This window comes from Pavona decussata, unplaced genomic scaffold (assembly GCF_977016875.1).
Source record: "Pavona decussata unplaced genomic scaffold, jaPavDecu1.1 SCAFFOLD_95, whole genome shotgun sequence".
Lineage (NCBI taxonomy): Eukaryota > Metazoa > Cnidaria > Anthozoa > Scleractinia > Agariciidae > Pavona > Pavona decussata.
Window position 1 is genome coordinate 2,235,289 of NW_028145512.1, and position 18,981 is coordinate 2,254,269.

General features: G+C 40.5%; 1 protein-coding gene across 2 annotated transcripts; it reads right to left on the reverse strand.

Moving 5' to 3' along the window:
* Nucleotides 1-839: 839 nt before the first annotated feature.
* On the reverse strand, nucleotides 840-17,992 carry LOC146473095 (short-chain dehydrogenase/reductase family 9C member 7-like). 2 transcript variants are annotated; one of them, XM_085118812.1, is made up of 4 exons: nucleotides 17,564-17,992; nucleotides 3,518-3,700; nucleotides 2,725-2,907; nucleotides 840-2,118 (listed from the first exon to the last, which is right to left on the reverse strand). In XM_085118812.1, the coding sequence occupies exons 1-4, from the start codon at nucleotides 17,880-17,882 to the stop codon at nucleotides 1,898-1,900; spliced, it is 906 nt and encodes a 301-aa protein (XP_084974938.1). In that variant the 5' UTR covers nucleotides 17,883-17,992; the 3' UTR covers nucleotides 840-1,897. The 2 variants fall into 2 exon arrangements, with proteins under 2 accessions (XP_084974938.1, XP_084974937.1); XM_085118811.1 differs by having other exon boundaries at nucleotides 841-2,118; nucleotides 2,725-2,964.
* Between the last annotated feature and the right edge of the window lie 989 nt (nucleotides 17,993-18,981).

Genomic DNA, 18,981 nt, shown 5'->3' on the forward strand with positions numbered 1-18,981 from the left:
CATTATAACGCTCAGAATTCAGACGTCTCTCTCTCCCGCGCCCCCTGTGGGTTAGGGGGAGGAGACGGCTGACATTTCAGACTATGTTCCAGATACAGTAAGCAACTAGATGCGGGTGCATAAGCGAGTGTGAATCGTTACAAACGTAGTTGTCTCTAATACCGAAAAATGTATTAGCAAAATTTTTATTTTGCTTAAAACTTCGTTCAACTTTATTATGTTTCTCTTCAATTTACGTGATAGAGAAATAATTGCTACCCGCAGTCGAGGCGGCTATCCAAGGAATTAAGTTAAAACGAAAATACCAATAAAATTTGAAAATTTACATCTCGACTCAGATACTGCTGATTTTCTCCTTGAGTACTACCATTTCTTGTTCAAACTATTTCAATTGCTTTTTCAATGAAAAACTTTTCTTTTGTAGGCCTTGAACTGAGTTTGTCATGACGAATATTTACCATTTTTTACCAGGTCCGCACTCAACGAACACACGTGCTCTCTCCATCTGCGCCAGATTTCGTTTCGAAAGCCGTCTTACTCGTGCACTCTTGAGGCGGAACTTAACCTGGACTTGACTTCAAAAGCCGTTTAAATGCTTTTTTTCAGAATTGCCAAGTTTAATTTAATTATTGGACTTACTGTTGACAAGTGTGTTTCCGTGATGTTTTCAAAGTTGAAATGCAATCGAATACAAGAGGTGTACGAGACGTTCCTCAGTATCATGGCAACGGACATAGCATTTCTGTAGTTTTGGCTCTTTTCTCCTCCTTCAACAAGACGGGTTTGTCCACAAAATGTTAAGCGCAGTGATGGTATATCATCGTCTTAACTTTCAAGGTGTTTATTTCAAAATGGCATTATTACTCCTTTGGGAAAGGATATCTCTTGAAGGATTTGACCAAACAACTGGAAATGTTCAGTGTAGATTGCTTTCAAAGTGTTTGATGGGATGAGCATAGGAAAGTTACAGGGAAATCTCCCTAAAATTCATCTACAAGAAGACTTTAATCTGGCACTGCATCTAAAGAATTTATTTGATTACAAAATTCTGCACCTAGAAATAGGTTTTGCGCTATCTAATGATGCAAAAAACTCAAAATTTGGGACATTTATAACGAGATATCTGTTCTCACGTACATACTGTCGATGCACAGTATGGGGTCACCGTCATGCAAACATATTACTTATTTCTACAGTTTGTGGTTTATAAGCTTTCCAGCAATTGTTAGATATAATTTTTATATGGCTTGAATTAAACCCTGGGCCGGGTTGTTCGAAAGCTCGAGGTTTTCATCTCGCTCGTTAAAGATGGTTCTAAAGGTTAATTTCAAGCTAAAAGTAAAGAAGAGTCTAAGTCAAAATTGAGGGCCAATCCTCTTTTGGAAGAATCTTAATTGATTAATAATTAAACTCGAATAAAAGGTTCACGTTAATCCAGGATTACTTTAATTGGGCTTTGAAAAACTGGGCCCTGAACGCTACAAATTATTGTAAAGAGCACCAACTTTAAGGTTAAATCATGCCTTGGCCGTGTAGAACGGTCGCTTGAGTCTTGTGTGTGAGAGGCAATATAATATTTTTATTTCAAAAAGACATACGAAAAAATATGGAGGTGAAGAAACCTCACTTACCCATTTCAAAAACTATGATGAGTGGGGCGCTAACCTAGGCCGCTACGATTTCTGGGATCGGGTTAAGGGGCAGAGGGAAAATATGGCGTGTTCACAAATGTAGCAAAGGGATGTGTGTATTAATACAGCTTATCTCTGAAACCTTTTTACAATACTTTCTCCCCCTCAAACAATCCCATAATCCCCGCTCACAGGGCCAACTTCATGCCCAGAGTCTCCATAGTTTGTGAAAGGCAATTGCTAAAGGTTTGATGCACAGTGCTGCATCACTTGCTTCCCAGCGGTGCTGGTATCTTAAGAAACAAACTCGTTATTACGAAGTCCGCAATGACAGTAGGTAACCGCGCCATCCACACAAAGAAGAACCGAGCGTCCAAGCCAACTAAATACCGGTCACGTGGTACCTGTGACGTCAGGGCATCTACAACAGCGTCTACAACTTGATAGGTGTTGGGTGAAGAGGGAAAGGCTGTGAAAAATGAAATGGCTGAAACAAAACAGGCATATGATATGATCAGTGCTTCGAAATATATTCATGATGAAATAAAGTAATTACATATATTTATATCAGCTTATTCCAATACATATACATCTTCTTGTTATAAGTGGGGTATAGCCAGATCGTCTTACGAGTAGCTCTGGATTGTTTACCAAAGATGAGAGGATCAAACATGTATGCCAAGGTTATGTCTTCTTAGGCATTAGATAGGCAAAACTGCTCACCTGTTAATGATAATTATAATAATAACCTTTGCTTAAAACTGGAGTACAGTTATCCTGTGAACAGGCTCTCAAGTGGGGTTTATAGGGCGAAAAGAAACATGGGCAAGCCGGGCGAGCGGAGGGCAGTATGTGGGCGCCCCCTTCTCCGGGATCGATTTTGTCTTCGCCCCATACCCACTTGGGAGCCTGTTCACAGCCTAGAGTACAGTAAATACGCTAAACAGTTATAATTACACATAAGCTTGAATAATCTTCGTTATTATGTAACCTACTAATGAGTATCCCTTGTTCATCCGGATGGTTCCTTCCTGGACCTTTTCAAAGAATCGCTATTTTCTAAACTGGTAAAAACCTGAAAATTGTGGGGTACCTTTTTCCAAGTATTCTTTGCCATATTCTTTCTTTAGTTCATCACTCAAGTCATCCCAGCCTTTTCTCATCTGCCTTTCTCTCGCCCTAGTTTCCGCCATTCCTGTATGGAATGCTCCTGGTTCCATGATGCTCACTTTTATTCCCCAAGGATGCATTTCTCGTCTGAGAGCATCTGAAAACGCTTCCACGCCATATTTTGTAATAGCATAGGACGAGAAGAAGTTAGAAGATGCTCGACCTGTAGACAATACCAGTAAATGTTGCCGGACAGTGTTTTGAAAGAGCTTAAGTGTATTCCAAAGGTTCGAAGGGTTACTTTTATGAAAAATACTTTCAGGTATTTTCAGCTGAAACTTCGGCGATCTTGGCAGTACCTCGGATGACCATCAGCATGTCCTAGAATTTGTTCGTACTAACTGGTTTCCTTGTATGAAGTGACCCTTTAAAACAGGTCAAGACAAAAGAAACAACTCGTTGGGACTTAGTTAAGGATGTCAAAATTACAGTGATTAAAGGCCGTAATTTTCCGAACTTTGACAACTGACCGCCTAATAGAGGGTGACCGCTTTACTTAATTCAGTACGGTGCTGCTTAATGCAGGTTCGACTGTATATAGTCTTTTAGGGTTTCTATAAAAGAGGCACGCAAACATTTTTTTTTCTGAGGAACACCCGCGAAGGTTTGGAATAACCTTAAAGTAATACAGTTAGAGTCGCGGTTGCACAGTTAGTTGAACACTGTACTCAAACATAAACCAGACACATGCATTTTCCTTCTCACTGATTCCTTACCTGCAACACTTGAGAAGTTAACAACTCGTCCTCGGGCCTTTTTCACCAGCGGTAGAAAGGTTTTAGTGACGTCAATCATTCCCCAGAGATTTACGTCTGCTGTGCATTTAAAAATATCAAGCGGCGTCCATTCGATGGGAAGTACGTAAAGTATGCCAGCATTGTTTACCAGGCCCCACAATCCTGCCAACATAGCACAACTTTTTAGGTTACAAGCTCGGGGTGGGGGGGGGGGACTCCCATGTGAAACAGACGGGGATGCTCGTCGTCTCGCTTAGGGGATTTTGGATTTTGGTCTCGCTTAGGGTGTTCCGGGCAAAGCGCCAATATTTTAAGCCCCCAAGGTCTCATTCAGGGTTACGCGAAAAGAAACAGAAGTCAAATTTTGTTTTTAACTTGTTTTGTTTACCGCATTAGGGGTCAAAATTTGCCTGAACCACGCCCAGATGGTCTCCTTTAGGGGTTAAATTCAAAATTTCCGACGAGCATCCCCGTCTGTTCCATATGGGAGTCCCCCCCCCCCCCGGGGTTACAAGTAGCCTCTTGTTTTTCTTTGGGATAGTAGAGCAAGCGAAAATGCGTGTCTCACGGGAATCAAGAAAAAAGTTGAAAAATTAAAAAGGCCGTTTTGTGCTTGTTATGAGTGACACTGTTATTGCATGCTGCCTGCAAGAGTACGAAATATGGATCAAGTGTTAACAGTGTATTAAGAGCGCGTCCGCGAAAGAACCACTCACTCAAAATTTCGGTAGAAATTAGGTTTCTTTTAAATTTTCTGCAAAAGACAAGCAATATATACAATGAACAAAAATTGTGTTTATTGGGGCTGATTCGGTTGTTTTTTTGGAGGGGGAGAAAAAATTTTTTATAGCTACCTCAAATAGCACAGAAAAACGAAAACTAAAACACAAGATTTTTGGGGTTACTCCAAAGTCGCTTAAAAATTACACATTCAGTGAAACAGCTTAATCCTTTCAGGATTACTAGAGTATTGTTTCTTCTTTCCAAATAACTAAAAACTGTTACTCTTTTTTAAAGGGAAGAAAAGTTTTGAGTTTTTGTCTCAACCCCTAAAAATCGCCTTCTCCATTGTTGCCAATGGAACCTTTAAATAAATCGATTTTTCTCAAAGGTGGGAACTCAGCTTGAACAATGACTTTCATCACTCTCTAGTACTAAGGCTAAACAGCAAATAAAGTAATTAAAAGTTGTAGGCACTCTTCACTTTGAAGAGCAAAAAAATCGAGTAAGTTGCCGAAAAATCAACTTTATGTATAAAACCTCAGAAAATCGCATTAGTTTTAAAGTGGGTTTTAGATTCGTTTGATGAAGTTTTCGATCATTGTCAGGGGCGTAGCCAGCCATTTCCTCCATTTAAGCACAAGTTGTACAGCGTAAGTCATATATATCAAACTTTGCCAACGTCCAACGTAGGAACAGGTGGTCTTACTAGTTTTATCCTTGGCAGTCAACAATCTAATGCTTTAATTAATACAGATGCACAGCTGATTCCTTTTCCTTGTGGGATTTTGTTATATTAGAAGAAAAAGTTAAAATTAATAAAGACTGCCTGGCATGATCATGTGAATGACTATTACGGACTAATCATCACTCAAATTCAAGCCTTCTTGGTTTGCTCGCACAGAAGTCGCTGATGATGCTCTCGGGGTCAATCGACATCTCTCTGTATGCGTGCATAAGAGCTAGAGATGATAGTCGCTCTGTCAGCATAGTGGACCCCACGTATGCTTTCACTCTTCTCGTGGTGCTAAATGATTTCTCTGGTGTGGCAGTGGACACTGGCATGGTGAGGAGAATGGTAAGCACGATGCGACATTCGGATAGAGATCTTGTTAAGCGGAAATCAACAGTCAACTAAATTTCCGTGCGCAAAACTCTTTCAAAGTTATATAGTAACATTCCTTTCCTTTGTTAACCTTTCAGCATTTTTAAATATATAATATTAAAAGCCATTATTTTATTTTTCAAGATAAAACGTTGATATAGCGGGTATTCGCTATTGAATAGTAGGCCCACGAAAATACGACCTTTCGGCTGTTAAACAAATTAATTAAGAAAATTCTTATTAAGCCCGTGGTTAATAGCTTAAAGGCTAGCTACGCCCCTGATTGTGAGATGAAAAAGATTCCATTAAAAACTAACTTCTAAATCGTATGCCAACAATTCAATTGTCACAACAGATTTGATGAATTTCGGGCCTCTGAGAATTCTATCTATAAAAAAGGTGTGTGACATGTGGCGTGGCATGTATTACGTCAGTCACTGATTTCCCGTATATAAAGGAAGCGAGAGCATGTGCTCGCCATTAAAAAATATGTAGCTTGTTGTTGTGAACTCTGTGTTGTTTACTCTGTATTTGCGAGAGGACGTCTTGATACATGGTGGCAGCGGTAGTGGTTTTTATTCTGTTTACTGTTTCAACGATGAGCGACGAGGAAACTTCCTCTGGAACCTCCCCGACCGTTTCAGTTCACTACGGCTTCAAACCAAGCTGGACATATCCATCGCCCGTCGTTACCTGAAGTGAAACCGCAACCTCCACTCAATCTTGCTGACTGCTCGGCGAAAAGGTGGAAGTTGTGGAAGCAAACCTGGCTCAACTTTGCTATCGTTTCGAAAGTTTCAACGCAAGGAGAGGCATACCAGAAGGCTCTTTTTCTTTGCACCATCGGGCAGAGCGCCTTGGAAATTTTTAACGCATTTCAGTTCACCACGAGCGAAGATCCAAACAAGGTCGACACGATAATCGCCAAGTTTGACGAATACTTCACGGGTGACGTAAACGAGACGTACGAGCGCTTCAAATTTAACCAACGCAATCAAGAAGCTGGTGAAAACTTCGATGCTTACCTGACCGCCCTCAGAATAATGACCGACACGTGTAACTTCTGCACGTGCCCGACGATGAAAGACTCTCTAATACGAGACCGCATAGTCCTTGGGATCAGAAATGATGATGTTCGAAAATGTCTACTTCAGGAAAGAAAGCTCGACCTAAAGAAATGTATCGATATTTGTCGAGCCCCGGAGAGCGCCACAACTCATATGCAAGTGATAGGTGGAAAACTCGAGGAAGTTCATTGGATTAACAAGGCAAAGGGCCCTCCAAAGACGAGCGGGAGACGCAGTGACCGTCTCGAACATTTACCTGACAGGAGTAGCTCCCAATCACGAAAGCTCAAGTGCAAGTTCTGCTTAAAAATTCATCTTATGAAGAAGGAATTGTGTCCTGCATGGGGTAAAAGGTGCAGTGTCTGTGGTAAAATGAATCACTGGAAGGGCTCGGAAATTTGCGAGCGAAATGACAAAGTTCACTCGGTAAGTGAAGACTCTGAGCATTCTGACTCTTATTCGGACGTCGCCTCAAGACTCTTAATGTCGTTGTTAATGGTGTTCGATCCCAACAAGACAAGCCCATTTATTGTGAAATTCTTGTTAACTCTAAGCCAGTCAGTCTACAAGTGGACTGTGGAGCTACTGTCTGTATCATCCCTAAAAGCCACACCGGTGACAGCCCTATTAAACCTTCCAATGTCTCCCTGGAAATGTGGAATAAAGTGAAAATGAAAGCGCTTGGAACCTGCTCGTTGAAAACCCCAAAACACTGATGAAGTACATGGTAAAGTTTGTCGTTGTTGACAAACAGCTCACCCCCCTGCTTAGCCGCAAGGCTGCCGAAAAGATGAAAGTCATCACAGTCAACTATGACCAGTTTTAGCATGTCGATGGAGTAGTAGATAGCACAGATATCTTAGATGAATTTCCTGACGTTTTCAACGGGGACATTGGAACCCTGCCTGGCTCTGTGCGACTTACACTGAACTCTGATGCGGAACCGATACTTCGCCCGCCAAAGCGACTGCTTATTGAGTTAAAAGAACCAGTGAGGCTAGAACTTGACAGGCTAGTCACTGCAGGAGTTCTCACTCCAGTGGATGAACCCACTAACTGGGTAAATCAGATGGCAATTGCCACCAAGAAGAATGGAGCCCTGCGCATCTGCATAGACCCACGTTCTTTGAACCTTGCGCTAAAGCGGAAACACTATCAACTACCAGTCCTTAATGACATCCTTCCTGACCTTGCTAAGACCAAAATCTTCAGCAAAGTTGACCTTAGTCATGGATATTGGCACTGTTCTTTGGAAGAAGACTCTAGCATGCTTACCACATTTTCTACCCCTTTTGGGAGGTATAGGTGGACACGCCTACCCTTTGGACTTTCCGTAAGCTCGGAAATATTCCAGAAACGTCTGGTCCAAGCACTGGAAGGACTTGTGGGTGTTGCCTGCATAGCAGATGACATCTTGATTTATGGTGTTGGTGACACTCGTGATGAAGCCAGGCAAGATCAGGACAAGGATCTCTCATTGCTATTGGAATGTTGCCGAGAGAAGTCCATCAAACCCAACAGGGACAAAGTGGTGCTGAGGGTACAACAGGTGGATTTCATGGAACATCTGCTGACTGCACGTGAACAGGGTTTGAAACCTGACCCAAACAAAGTGGAAGCCATCTTGAAACTAGAAACGCCTGAGACCAAGGAAGAAATTGAGAGACTGAATGGCACTGTTAACGACCTTGCTAACTTCCTGCCAAGACTTTCCCAAGTCATGGAGCCACTTAGGAGACTGACCCAGACAAGAGTCGAGTGGTACTAGGGAGATGCTGAAGACAAAGCTTTCGATGAGGTGAAGCAACTAATCACTCAAGCTCCAGTTCTTGCTTACTACAGCCCAGACAAGGAACTTGTCATACAGTGCGATGCCAGTAGCCTAGGACTTGATGCGGTCCTTAAGCAAGAAGGTCGGCCCCTTGCTTATGCTAGTAGAGCTTTAACGGATCCAGAGACCCGCTATGCAACCATCGAAAACGAAATTGTTAGCAATTGTCTTTGCACTGGAGAAATGGCATCAGTATGTCTATGGGCGTCACGTTGTCATAAAAACAGACCACACGCCTCTAGAGTCTATCGCCAAGAAACCACTTGATAGGGCGCCAAAACGCCTACAAGGTATGCTCCTCAGAAGCCTGGCCTACGACATAGAGATCCAGTACACCCCTGGTCATACCCAACATCTGGCAGACATGATGAGCACATCATTTCTCCCAGCCGATGGTCAGGCAAACCCCAGTGAATTTGAGTCTGTCAATGCGGTCCAATTCCTACCCATGCGACAAGAGAGGGTACAGAAAATTCAACTCGAGACTGCAAAGGATGAAACCCTGCAACTGCTTATGGACACCATACTGAAAGGATGGCCTGAGGATCGGTCAAAGATCGCAGCTCAACTGACCCCCTACTACAGCATGAGAGATGAACTTAGTGTTTATGATGGGCTGGTGTTCAAAGGGGAGCGCCTTGTTGTGCCTCAAGGGCTGAGAGCTGAGATAAAAAAAGACATACATGCGTCGCACGCTGGTGTTGAAGGCTCTTTAAGGAGAGCGAGAGAGAGCGTGTACTGGCCTGGTATGAACTTTGAACTCAAACACTGAATCTCGACTTGTGAGCCCTGCAGATTATTTGAAGTTTCTCATGGGAAAGAAACCCTCATGAGTCATGACATACCGCAGAGGCCTTGGGAGAAAGTTGCTGTGGACCTCTTCACCCTGAACCAGAAAGATTACTTGGTGACGGTCGACTACTATAGTGGTTATTGGGAGCTGGACCGACTACATAACACAGATTCTGGAACTGTGGTCAGAAAACTCAAGGCCCACTTTGCAAGACATGGGAGTCCGTGTCAACTCGTTAGTGACAATGGCCCCCATTTGTAGCTGCAGAGTTCCAAAAGCTTACAAAAGAATGGGACATTGAGCACAGGGTCATCTCTCCTTACAACAGTAAGGCTAATGGCAAAGAAGAGGCTGCTGTGAAGTCCGCCAAAAAACTCCTCCGTAAAACTGCCAAAGGTGGCAATGACTTCTACTTGGGACTACTGGCTGAGCGCAATATCCCATCACAAGGAATCGGTAGCAGTCCAGTTCAGAGGCTCATGAATAGGAGGACAAGGACATTACTGCCCACACCTGGTTCTCTCCTGGAACCAAGAACCCTGAGCTCTAGTCACAAGAGAGAGAAGCTGAAAGATGTTCAAAAAAGGCAGGCTCGATACTACAATGCTGATGCTCATGACTTACCTGAATCGAATGAGGGAGCCACTGTGAGGCTGAAACCGTTTGTACTGGGGCAAAAGGAGTGGAAGAAGGGAGTGGTTGTTGAACGACTTAACGAAAGGTCATATGAAGTTGAGACAACAGATGGATCTTCCTATAGGCGCAACAGAGCCCATCTGAAGAAGACCAACGAGTCACACCCTGAAGCAGCCAGTGGTAAATCACAACAAATACCAGAAAGCAACATATTAGGCCATGGAAGAAGGACCAGCAAGCTGCCTCCCGAGGAAACCCTTACTGAGCCACCACAAATGTCAAGCTGCCCTGATGAGCCCGATAAGCTCTCACCTTGTGAAGAATCAGGCACTAAAGGCCTGCCATGTATTGATCCCTACAAGGAGCAGAGAGAGCCGGACTTAGGGACTAGAACCCGGTCAGGGAGACTGGTCACCAGACCTTCGTACCTTAAGGACTTTATAGCGTGACCAACCTACAAGCAACTTGTGAACATTGCCTGTTAGGCTTAACACCGAACCTTCTACTTGTCGTTAGGGTTTGAACATTTATAAACAGTTGAGACACTTTCAATATTTTTTGTTAGAGATTGAACATTTATAACCAGTTTAGACAATTTCACACAAAGTGTCCATGTTCCAGTTTATTATTGTTTAAGGTTTCTCATACATGTTCCAGTTATTTTTTTTTGTTTTTTTTTGTTTGTTTGTCTACCCATTTTATATTGGGGAAGATGTGACATGTGGCGTGACATGTATTACGTCAGTCACTAATTTCCCGTATGTAAAGGAAGCGAGAGCATGTGCTCGCCAAAAACATGTAGATTGTTGTCGTGAACTCTGTGTTCTTTACTCTGTATTTGCGAGAGGACGTCTTGATACAAGGTGTTTATTTTTCAAAGTGCAATATCAACTTCTATAATACAAGGTCTAGTATGTTGAGATATTGGCAGTCAACAATCTACTGCTTTAATTAATACAGATGCACAGCTGATTCCTTTTCCTTGTGGGATTTTGTTATATTAGAGGAAAAAGTTAAAATTAATAAAGACTGCCTGGCGTGATCATGTGAATGACTATTACGGACTAATCATCACTCAAATTCAAGCCTTCTTGGTTTGCTCGCACAGAAGTCGCTGATGATGCTCTCGGGGTCAATCGACATCTCTCTGTATGCGTGCATAAGAGCTAGAGATGATAGTCGCTCTGTCAGCATAGTGGACCCCACGTATGCTTTCACTCTTCTCGTGGTGCTAAATGATTTCTCTGGTGTGGCAGTGGACACTGGCATGGGGAGGAGAATGGTAAGCACGATGCGACATTCGGATAGAGATCTTGTTAAGCGGAAATCAACAGTCAACTAAATTTCCGTGCGCAAAACTCTTTCAAAGTTCTATAGTAACATTCCTTTCCTTTGTTAACCTTTCAGCATTTTTAAATATATAATATTAAAAGCCATTGTTTTATTTTTCAAGATAAAACGTTGATATAGCGGGTATTCGCTATTGAATAGTAAGCCAAAGAAAATACGACCTTTTGGCTGTTAAAAAAATTAATTAAGAAAATTTTTATTCTAAATCGTATGCCAAAATATTGTGCCAAGTAATCCTTGTATTATTTGCTACCGGCTTCGGCCGGTACTAGTCACATGTCATGCATTCTTGGTCCATATTCATTAACTGAACGCATAGCGTGAAACACTGTTCGAAGCTTTGCATTCGGCTTTTAAATGTTGTTCAGGTGAACTGATGAAATTGTTCTTCTTCCTGATGGAGTTTTTCCCTGAACATACTGAAATTAACATATTGACAACCTGTCTTATTCTCCAAAAGCAGAGCATGGAAAAGGGGTTGGGTGATATAAGCAATCAGACAGCACTCAGATGGTTTAAAGGAAAAGAAATCTCGCCCTCTTAGCCTGATGATCAATTTGAATTATTTTTAATCACTCAAAGAACATAATTTTGCGCATTCTTGTACAAAAAATTAAGACAGTCTCTACAGCAAGTCAAAATGGAACAAAAGTATTCTTCATGCTTTGGGTATATTCAATAAGACTGACCTTAAAACTAACCGCGGTTCCTTTCGAACTCACTCTGCTTTTTAGGCATTTCAGCCACCGTTGTTGTCATGCAACACGTAATCTTTGGTTGAACTGATTAGCAATTTACAGTTTTAATTCCCATATTTCTCATATAAGCAGTCGTACGGGTTATTCTAATCCTCATTTAATCTTTTTTTTTTCTCTTTTTTCTTTTTTTAATAATTTCTAATAATTTTTAATAATTTCAGAGTCATTAATTGCCAAAGTCGATAAAGGAAAGTCGAGGTCACGGTCAACAATTCAATTGTGAGTCACAACAGATCTAGATTTGATGAATTTCGGGCCACTGAGAATTCTATCTATAAAAAAAATTAAAAATAATAAAAATAATACTAATGATGATAATAATAATAATAATAATAATAATAATAATAATAATAATAATAATAATAGGATCTTTATGATTAGGAGTTGGGATTTTAATTGTAGGGACTTTGGTCGTTGCATTGATTGGCTACGGCTGGCCGCCCAATCATTGTTTAGGATATCTGGGCATTCAGAAGTTTTTACTGCCATTATAATAATCAAATAACAAGGGCTTCTTTAGAGATTGCCTGTACAAGGACCTGTAGTTTTTATTTTTTTTTTTTTAGTTCCTTACTATACGCCTAAGATTGGATGTGTAATTCCCAAAATGATCACTTACTGAGTAAAAACCACATGTTAATATCCGCAGCTGTTTTTCTGATGGGAATGTACGGTATACGGAAAATTTTTCACTAAAACTGATTACAGTTGTAGGGGTTGAAAATCACCCCATTAAAAATAAGACCTTTGAACACTGAATCCTGACTATTGATATTTTAAGCATGAGTTTGCATTTTCCACAGAACGGATAAAATTACAGTTTAACAAGAAAGTTCTATTTTTAAATCGCAAGGCCCGTAGCACCTATAAGGATATTAGGGACGGTTCATTATTTATGGGGATGACTGGGTCGGATAAAAAGTGACCGGGTCATGAAAAATTCCGCCCCTTAAACGACGGGCTATGAGTATTTTAACAAGCAGAATGACCGGGTTCTGAAAAAAATTCCTTTAATGATAACAATAAGAAAGACACTTCGTCACTTCAAAGTATTAATCCTGCTAAATATTCTTGTACTACAGCTAACTATATCAAACAAACTTTTTTTATATTATCAACATGATATTTATAACGAACCGTGCTTTCCAAACTTTACAAAACGCTAAGCGCAAATGATGAATTCTCAACAAAAACGACATTTGCTTACTTTTCTGACTGTCAAATTTAACTCGGTAGTAAACTGAGGAGTAGATACCTTGATTTAAACGTGAACGTCCAAGCTTCAGCATTATAATATATATATATATAAAGCTGATATATATAATCTTTACATGTGTGTAAAAAAAGAAGAGGATGGAAGCGACGTACGTACTGAGAAAATTTACTAGACACCAGGCTTCTCACATCTTTGCAAACGCCCTTTTTCAATAAAATGTACCTCAAGGAGCATCAAAATGCAGCCCAACAGAAGAAATCAGATGTTCCTGGAAGCAGCTATATCGAGAAAATTCTAAAGTTTATTGAGATGCATTACAAAATTGGAGAACTTTTCTTTGAGTACGCGTACTGCGGCTGCTGTACCGAGACTTCAGAATATTGTTCGTTTTGTTCTGATCAAGGTTGGACAAGTCCTTTGCCCATAAAAGGTATTCCACAGCCCATTCCAGATGCAGAAGAACTCTTTCATTTTAAACCGGTGAATGAGACACCCACTACAGATGAGAGTGGTAAGCCATGGGCTCCAGATGACTTCCAGCCACGAGCTAACATTAAGAGATTGGTAAGTGAAGGCACCCTGTCTTGCAAAGAAGAAGTCGAGCAGTTCTCCAAGAAATTTGCTGTGGAGCAAGACTTGATACAAGCTTACATTGCACATTTACAGGATTTGAAAATTCAGAGCAATATCAGAGCAAGGGGGCGCATTGAGCAGAAAAACAAACGCGCTCAAAAAACAGTTGAAGAGTTAATGCCTGGCTCGAATTAGTACAGTCTGGAAGCATAAAAAAAACTACTTGTTTCCGAGTTGGAAAAATATCTAAAACATTACAAACTTTCAAGCAGTGGAACAAAAGCTGACAAGATTAGAAAAATCTCTTTGCTATACTTGGTGCAGACGAGGGTGGTGGCAAACACGCTGATGACAAATCTGTCAACAAAGCTACAGAAATGTTGGAAGATGTAAGTGAAGGTGAAAGTGAAGAAAGTAACAGTGAAGATGATATCGTTCTCGCAGAATTAATTGAAGCAAGCGATTGTGAGTCAGAGAAAGGAACAGCTGGGAGAAGCACGCGACAGGATTACTCTCTCCATGCCAGCGATAAATTGTAGGCTGTTTTTCAGAGTGACTCCGAGGAAGAGGAATTTTATGATTTCAGTTAAGTCATCAAAATGAGGCTTGTACAATTGAAATGCGAAACTAAAAAACTCCTCAAAAACTCGAAGTAGCAACACGAAACCTGGTTCCAGAATAAAAGTAACACTGCCCAAACAACTGTAAAACAAAGCTTGCAAGGTAACGTTCACTAGCAGTTTTGTCTCCGTGGCTTCGCTTATCTCCGGTGATTAGTGGTGTTTGTTCATTTCGATCTTTTCTGTCTGTTGTTTTGGGTTTTAGGGCCTTTTCATATCAGCCCGGTTACCGGGCTGGCCCGGTAGGCGGGACGAGTTTTGTCTTCTGTTCGTATGCGAAATTTAATCCCGGTTACCGAGATGAAAAATGTCCTGAAGGCCCAAAATACCCGTGGAACCGCGTTCCGACTTAACATAACATTTATTCAGGAGGCTTCAACACCAATATAAAAACATCCTGAATAGGGAAATCGCGGGGTTAACCCAGTATAAAAACAATTTCCCTGACTTGTCAGCGACCTTACAAGCCATGCTCGGTTAAAATTGTTTCGTCCCGGTCAGTCCCGGTATCCGGGCTGGAGTGTTCATTTGGGAAAAATTTCCAGCTCGGTTACCGAGATCTCGGTCGCAAAAACCGAGATCTCGGTAACCGGGCCAGCCCGCCTTCTTATATGAACACATCGAAATTTTTGTAAAGAAAAGAGTGGCGAGGCAAGATCTCGGAAACCGAGCCAGCCGGGTCGACCGGGCTCATATGAAGAGACCCTTAGTACACATCTTAATAAATGTTACCAATTTTCTTCGAAATGGACGTTTTGTTTACATTTTTGACGGTGAAAAAACTATGCCCATATTTGGAAAAAATAAAGTTTGTATGCAAATCAATGCATTTTGAGCGTGACGATGCGGACAATGTGGCAACGCGAAGGTACATTAATAAATGAGTTTTACTTCTATGAAAGTGACAAATGGATTTGTCATTGTGGCATTCGTGGAGAGGAAAGATACAATCATCAACAATCATTTTTTACAACTGCATCTAGGCAAAGGCATACGGTACTGTAGTTAAAGTTCTGGCACTGAGGTTTAATAACCAGATAAAAACATTTTGTAATTACACATGCCGCGTTTATTAGGAAAAAAACAAAAAGTTGTTTTCAATTATCCGACCCGGTCATCCCCATAAATAATGAACCGTCCCTTACTCGCTGACTATGCAGACATTCTAAGATATGGTTTTTACTCAGTAAATAATCATTTTGGGAATTACACATCCAATTTTAGGTGTAGGGAACTGAAAAAACCCAAACAACCAGGAGCTCAATATTTGTCTTCGATAAATAAATAACTGGTAAAGTTGTCTCGAATTGTAACAAAAATTTGTTTGTTTGTTTGTTTTGTTTTCATTTTTGTTTTCCTTTTTTTTTTTTTTTCTTTTGGAGATTTCAATTTTTGAGCAGCTGCTGCAATCTACAGGAAATCTCTAAAGAAGCCCTTGTTATGAACCAGTCAATGTAAACCCCGCACCCCCCCCCCCCCCCGGCCGGGACATAGCGGGGCATTTGCAGGGAATTTTCCGTTATTTGACGAGCGAAAGGGCCGCAGGTATCGGGGACTTTGACCTCTTTTGCACGCCATCCAAGAACAGCGGGGGAGTGGACCGGGGTATTTTCCACCGAAATGTCAATGTCAATTCTTGACTGGGTCAAGAATCGCTAATCCGGCCAGATGGCGGCTTTTGGCCATGAAAAGAAGCTAAGAGTCGTTTTATCTTAATCACCTTATATCTTTGGCTGAATATGCCATCCATCTTTAAGGTCGTAGTATAATGCTAAGAACACATAAATATAATTTATTGTTTTGTGAACTTTCAAAAGATTTTTGTTCACAAAAATCTTTTGTCACAGTTTTTATTCGTACTTTATACCAAAGAGCTGGAGATAAAAAGATAATCTCACTAGAGCCGGTGTGAAGCTGTGGAATGAGTTAGCAACAAAGCTCCGGGTATTACCCAAATCGCTATTCAAAAAGAAAATCAAAATATTATTGTACTATTTAACAACCTAGAATCTGAAGACTTGTATGACGATTTTGAATCTCTAGTAACAAAAGTCAAATCGCAGTTGACATAGTTGTATATTACCGTTTTTTCATTCTTTTCCTTCCTACCCTATTTCATGTTTTCCTTGTCTTTTCTCCTGTGTTGCCTTTCAAGAAGCTCAAAAAAGTTCTTCATTATTTTAGTCCTCCCAGAAATCTCAGAAACCTTTCCTTTTTTGTATCTTTGATCTTATAGCTCAGTCTGCCTTCTTACTTAGCAGTTAAAGTCATTCTTTCTTTTTGTCGTCCTGGCCGTCCTAAATTAGCTTTGGTACATTTATACAAACACCTAATAAAGTTGGATAGTTGAATGAGCACTTGAAAAGCATTGTATGGGGTGACGCGTGTTTCTTCACAAATAAAGTTTAAACCATTTACATTAGCCTGTGTAAGCCTCTTTTTTTCAACAAGAGCGGGAGATATGACCGGGGTCATTAGCTTCAATTAGAGGAAAAACCTCACCTTGGGGTGCGGGGCATTTTGCAACTTTAGCAGTGAACGCTTGTCAAATGCCCCGCTATGTCCCGGCCGGGGGGGTGCGGGGGTTTACATTGACTGGTGCACTATTTGATAATTTTTTTTTATCAACAGAATTCTCAGTGACTGTGCATACTACTAAAATTTCTCAAATCTGTTCTGACTCACAATAACTGATGTTGACATTGACCGCGACTTTCTATTATCGACTTTGACAATAACTCTCTGAAATTATTAGAAATATTACAAAAAAGAAAAGAGATGATTAAATGAAGATTAAAATAACCCATAAGACCGTTTATACGGTGAATACGGGGGTTCAAACGTGCTCTAAATCACTAATCGCTTCAACCAAAGATTACATGTTGCGTGACAACATACCGGTACCGGAAATGACCAAAAAGCAGGTTGAGTTCTAAAGGTTAGTTTTTTAAGATTATCAAACATGTACACCCAAAACATAAAAATTAAATACTTTTGCTCCATTTTGACGCAACGTTTAACGCTAAAGACAGGAAGAAGGACTTGCTGCAGTGACTGTCTTATTTTTTCTACTGGAATGCAAATGCTCCTTGAGTGATAAATAATTCAAATTGATCACCAGGGCGATATATCTTTACTTGTAGTTTTCCTTTGAACCATCAGAGTGCTATCCGATTGCTTAGATCACCCAACCCCTTTTATGTGCTCTGCTTTCGGAGAATTAAAGATCAGACAGGTAGGCAATATGTTAATTTCAGTATGTTGATGAAAAAGCTCCATTCCATTGTAATATTGGACTGAAAGATCAATTTTAAATTAAGGTAGCCCCTTCATATCACGCAATGCAGTCTGGTTACCTGATTCAGAAGGAATCCTTCTTTCAAGTTCCTCATAGATTTCCTTAATCTGTTGGGAGTTCGTAACATCCATCTGGAATGTTTTCAGTCTGTCACTCGTCACTGATTTCAAACTCTGTTCTCCTTCTCTCGTCAAACAAGTCGCCAACACACAAGCTCCCATCTTGTCCAGTCGAATGGCTGTTTCGCGACCGAAGCCAGAGTCGCAGCCGGTAATCAGAACATACTTTCCTTTGAGATCAACTTTTGCTCGCGGGATCAATCGCCATACAAAATAAATTGTAAATAAACCGACTAAGAGTGGAATGAACCAAGACATGGCTGGACTAAGGTTTGCAATCTTAATCAGTCACACAATTCCAATCATACACCTACGCGATCTCAGCGTTACGAGTTGGGGGTGGAGATTCGTACACTGGAGAGACAGCCTGAGGTAGGTTTGGGGAGTCGTATATAAATATGACGGGGCTTAATATATTTTACCCCCACAGGAACGTGATTACTTATCCTGTTATTGTCGATGTGGTTGATCAAGCAAGAATGATAATACACTCCACTCATAAATATGCATGTGATTCAGTAATTGTGTCTGTATGACAGAAAAATGCTTTGGTGTGATACTAAGGAACATCTAACATACTAACTAAGTTGTATCTTCAGCCGGTTATCAGGACATACTTTCCTTTGAGATCAATCGCCATACAAGATCAATCGTGGAAAAAAAACCCAACTATATATAGTTGCAATAGACTAAAACATGACAGAGAAAGTCGGTGGAACTGTTTCAACAACGCCTTTCTTTCTTTCTTTCTTTCTTTCTTTCTTTCTTTCTTTCTTTCTTTCTTTCTTTCTTTCTTTCTTTCTTTCTTTCTCTCTTTCTTTCTTTCTTTCTCGGCTTTTCTTTCGTTTATTTTTATTTTTTTCCTTTTTTTTGTAGTTTTGTTTTGTTTCAAGCATAGTTTCAGTAGTAACATTCAGCGTGATGTGTGTGAATTCACCGAAACGTTTACAGTGTCATTTTTCTCTTCCTAATCTTTAAAATCGTTTACTGTTAACTGCGATTAACCATCACAATATTCCAAATGCATTGTACCCGACACAGTACGTACCTAAACGCAGGTTCGTATGAATTGTTACAAAAGTAGTTGTCTCTAATACCGAAAAACGTATTGGCGAAACCTTTATTTTGCTTTCAACTCCCTTCAACTTTATTATGTTTCTCTTAAATTTACCTGATAGAGAAATAATTGCTACCCGTAAATAGCGAGATTGACAGTCGAGGCGGGTATCAAAGGAATTAACTGAGTTAAAACGAAAATACCAGTAAAATTTGAGAATTTACATCTCGACTCAGATAGTACTGATTTTCTCCTTGAGAATTACCATTTCTTATTCAAACTATTTCAATTGCGTTTTCA

Excerpts from the sequence above, each read along its gene's own strand:
- LOC146473095 (XM_085118811.1), bottom strand. The coding sequence starts at position 17,882 with ATGTCTTGGTTCATTCCACTCTTAGTCGGTTTATTTACAATTTATTTT. Across the intron at positions 3,701-17,563 it reads AAGGATTCCTTCTGAATCAG|GATTGTGGGGCCTGGTAAAC; the intron begins GTAACCAGACTG and ends CTATGTTGGCAG. Across the intron at positions 2,965-3,517 it reads TAACTTCTCAAGTGTTGCAG|GTCGAGCATCTTCTAACTTC; the intron begins GTAAGGAATCAG and ends TATTGTCTACAG.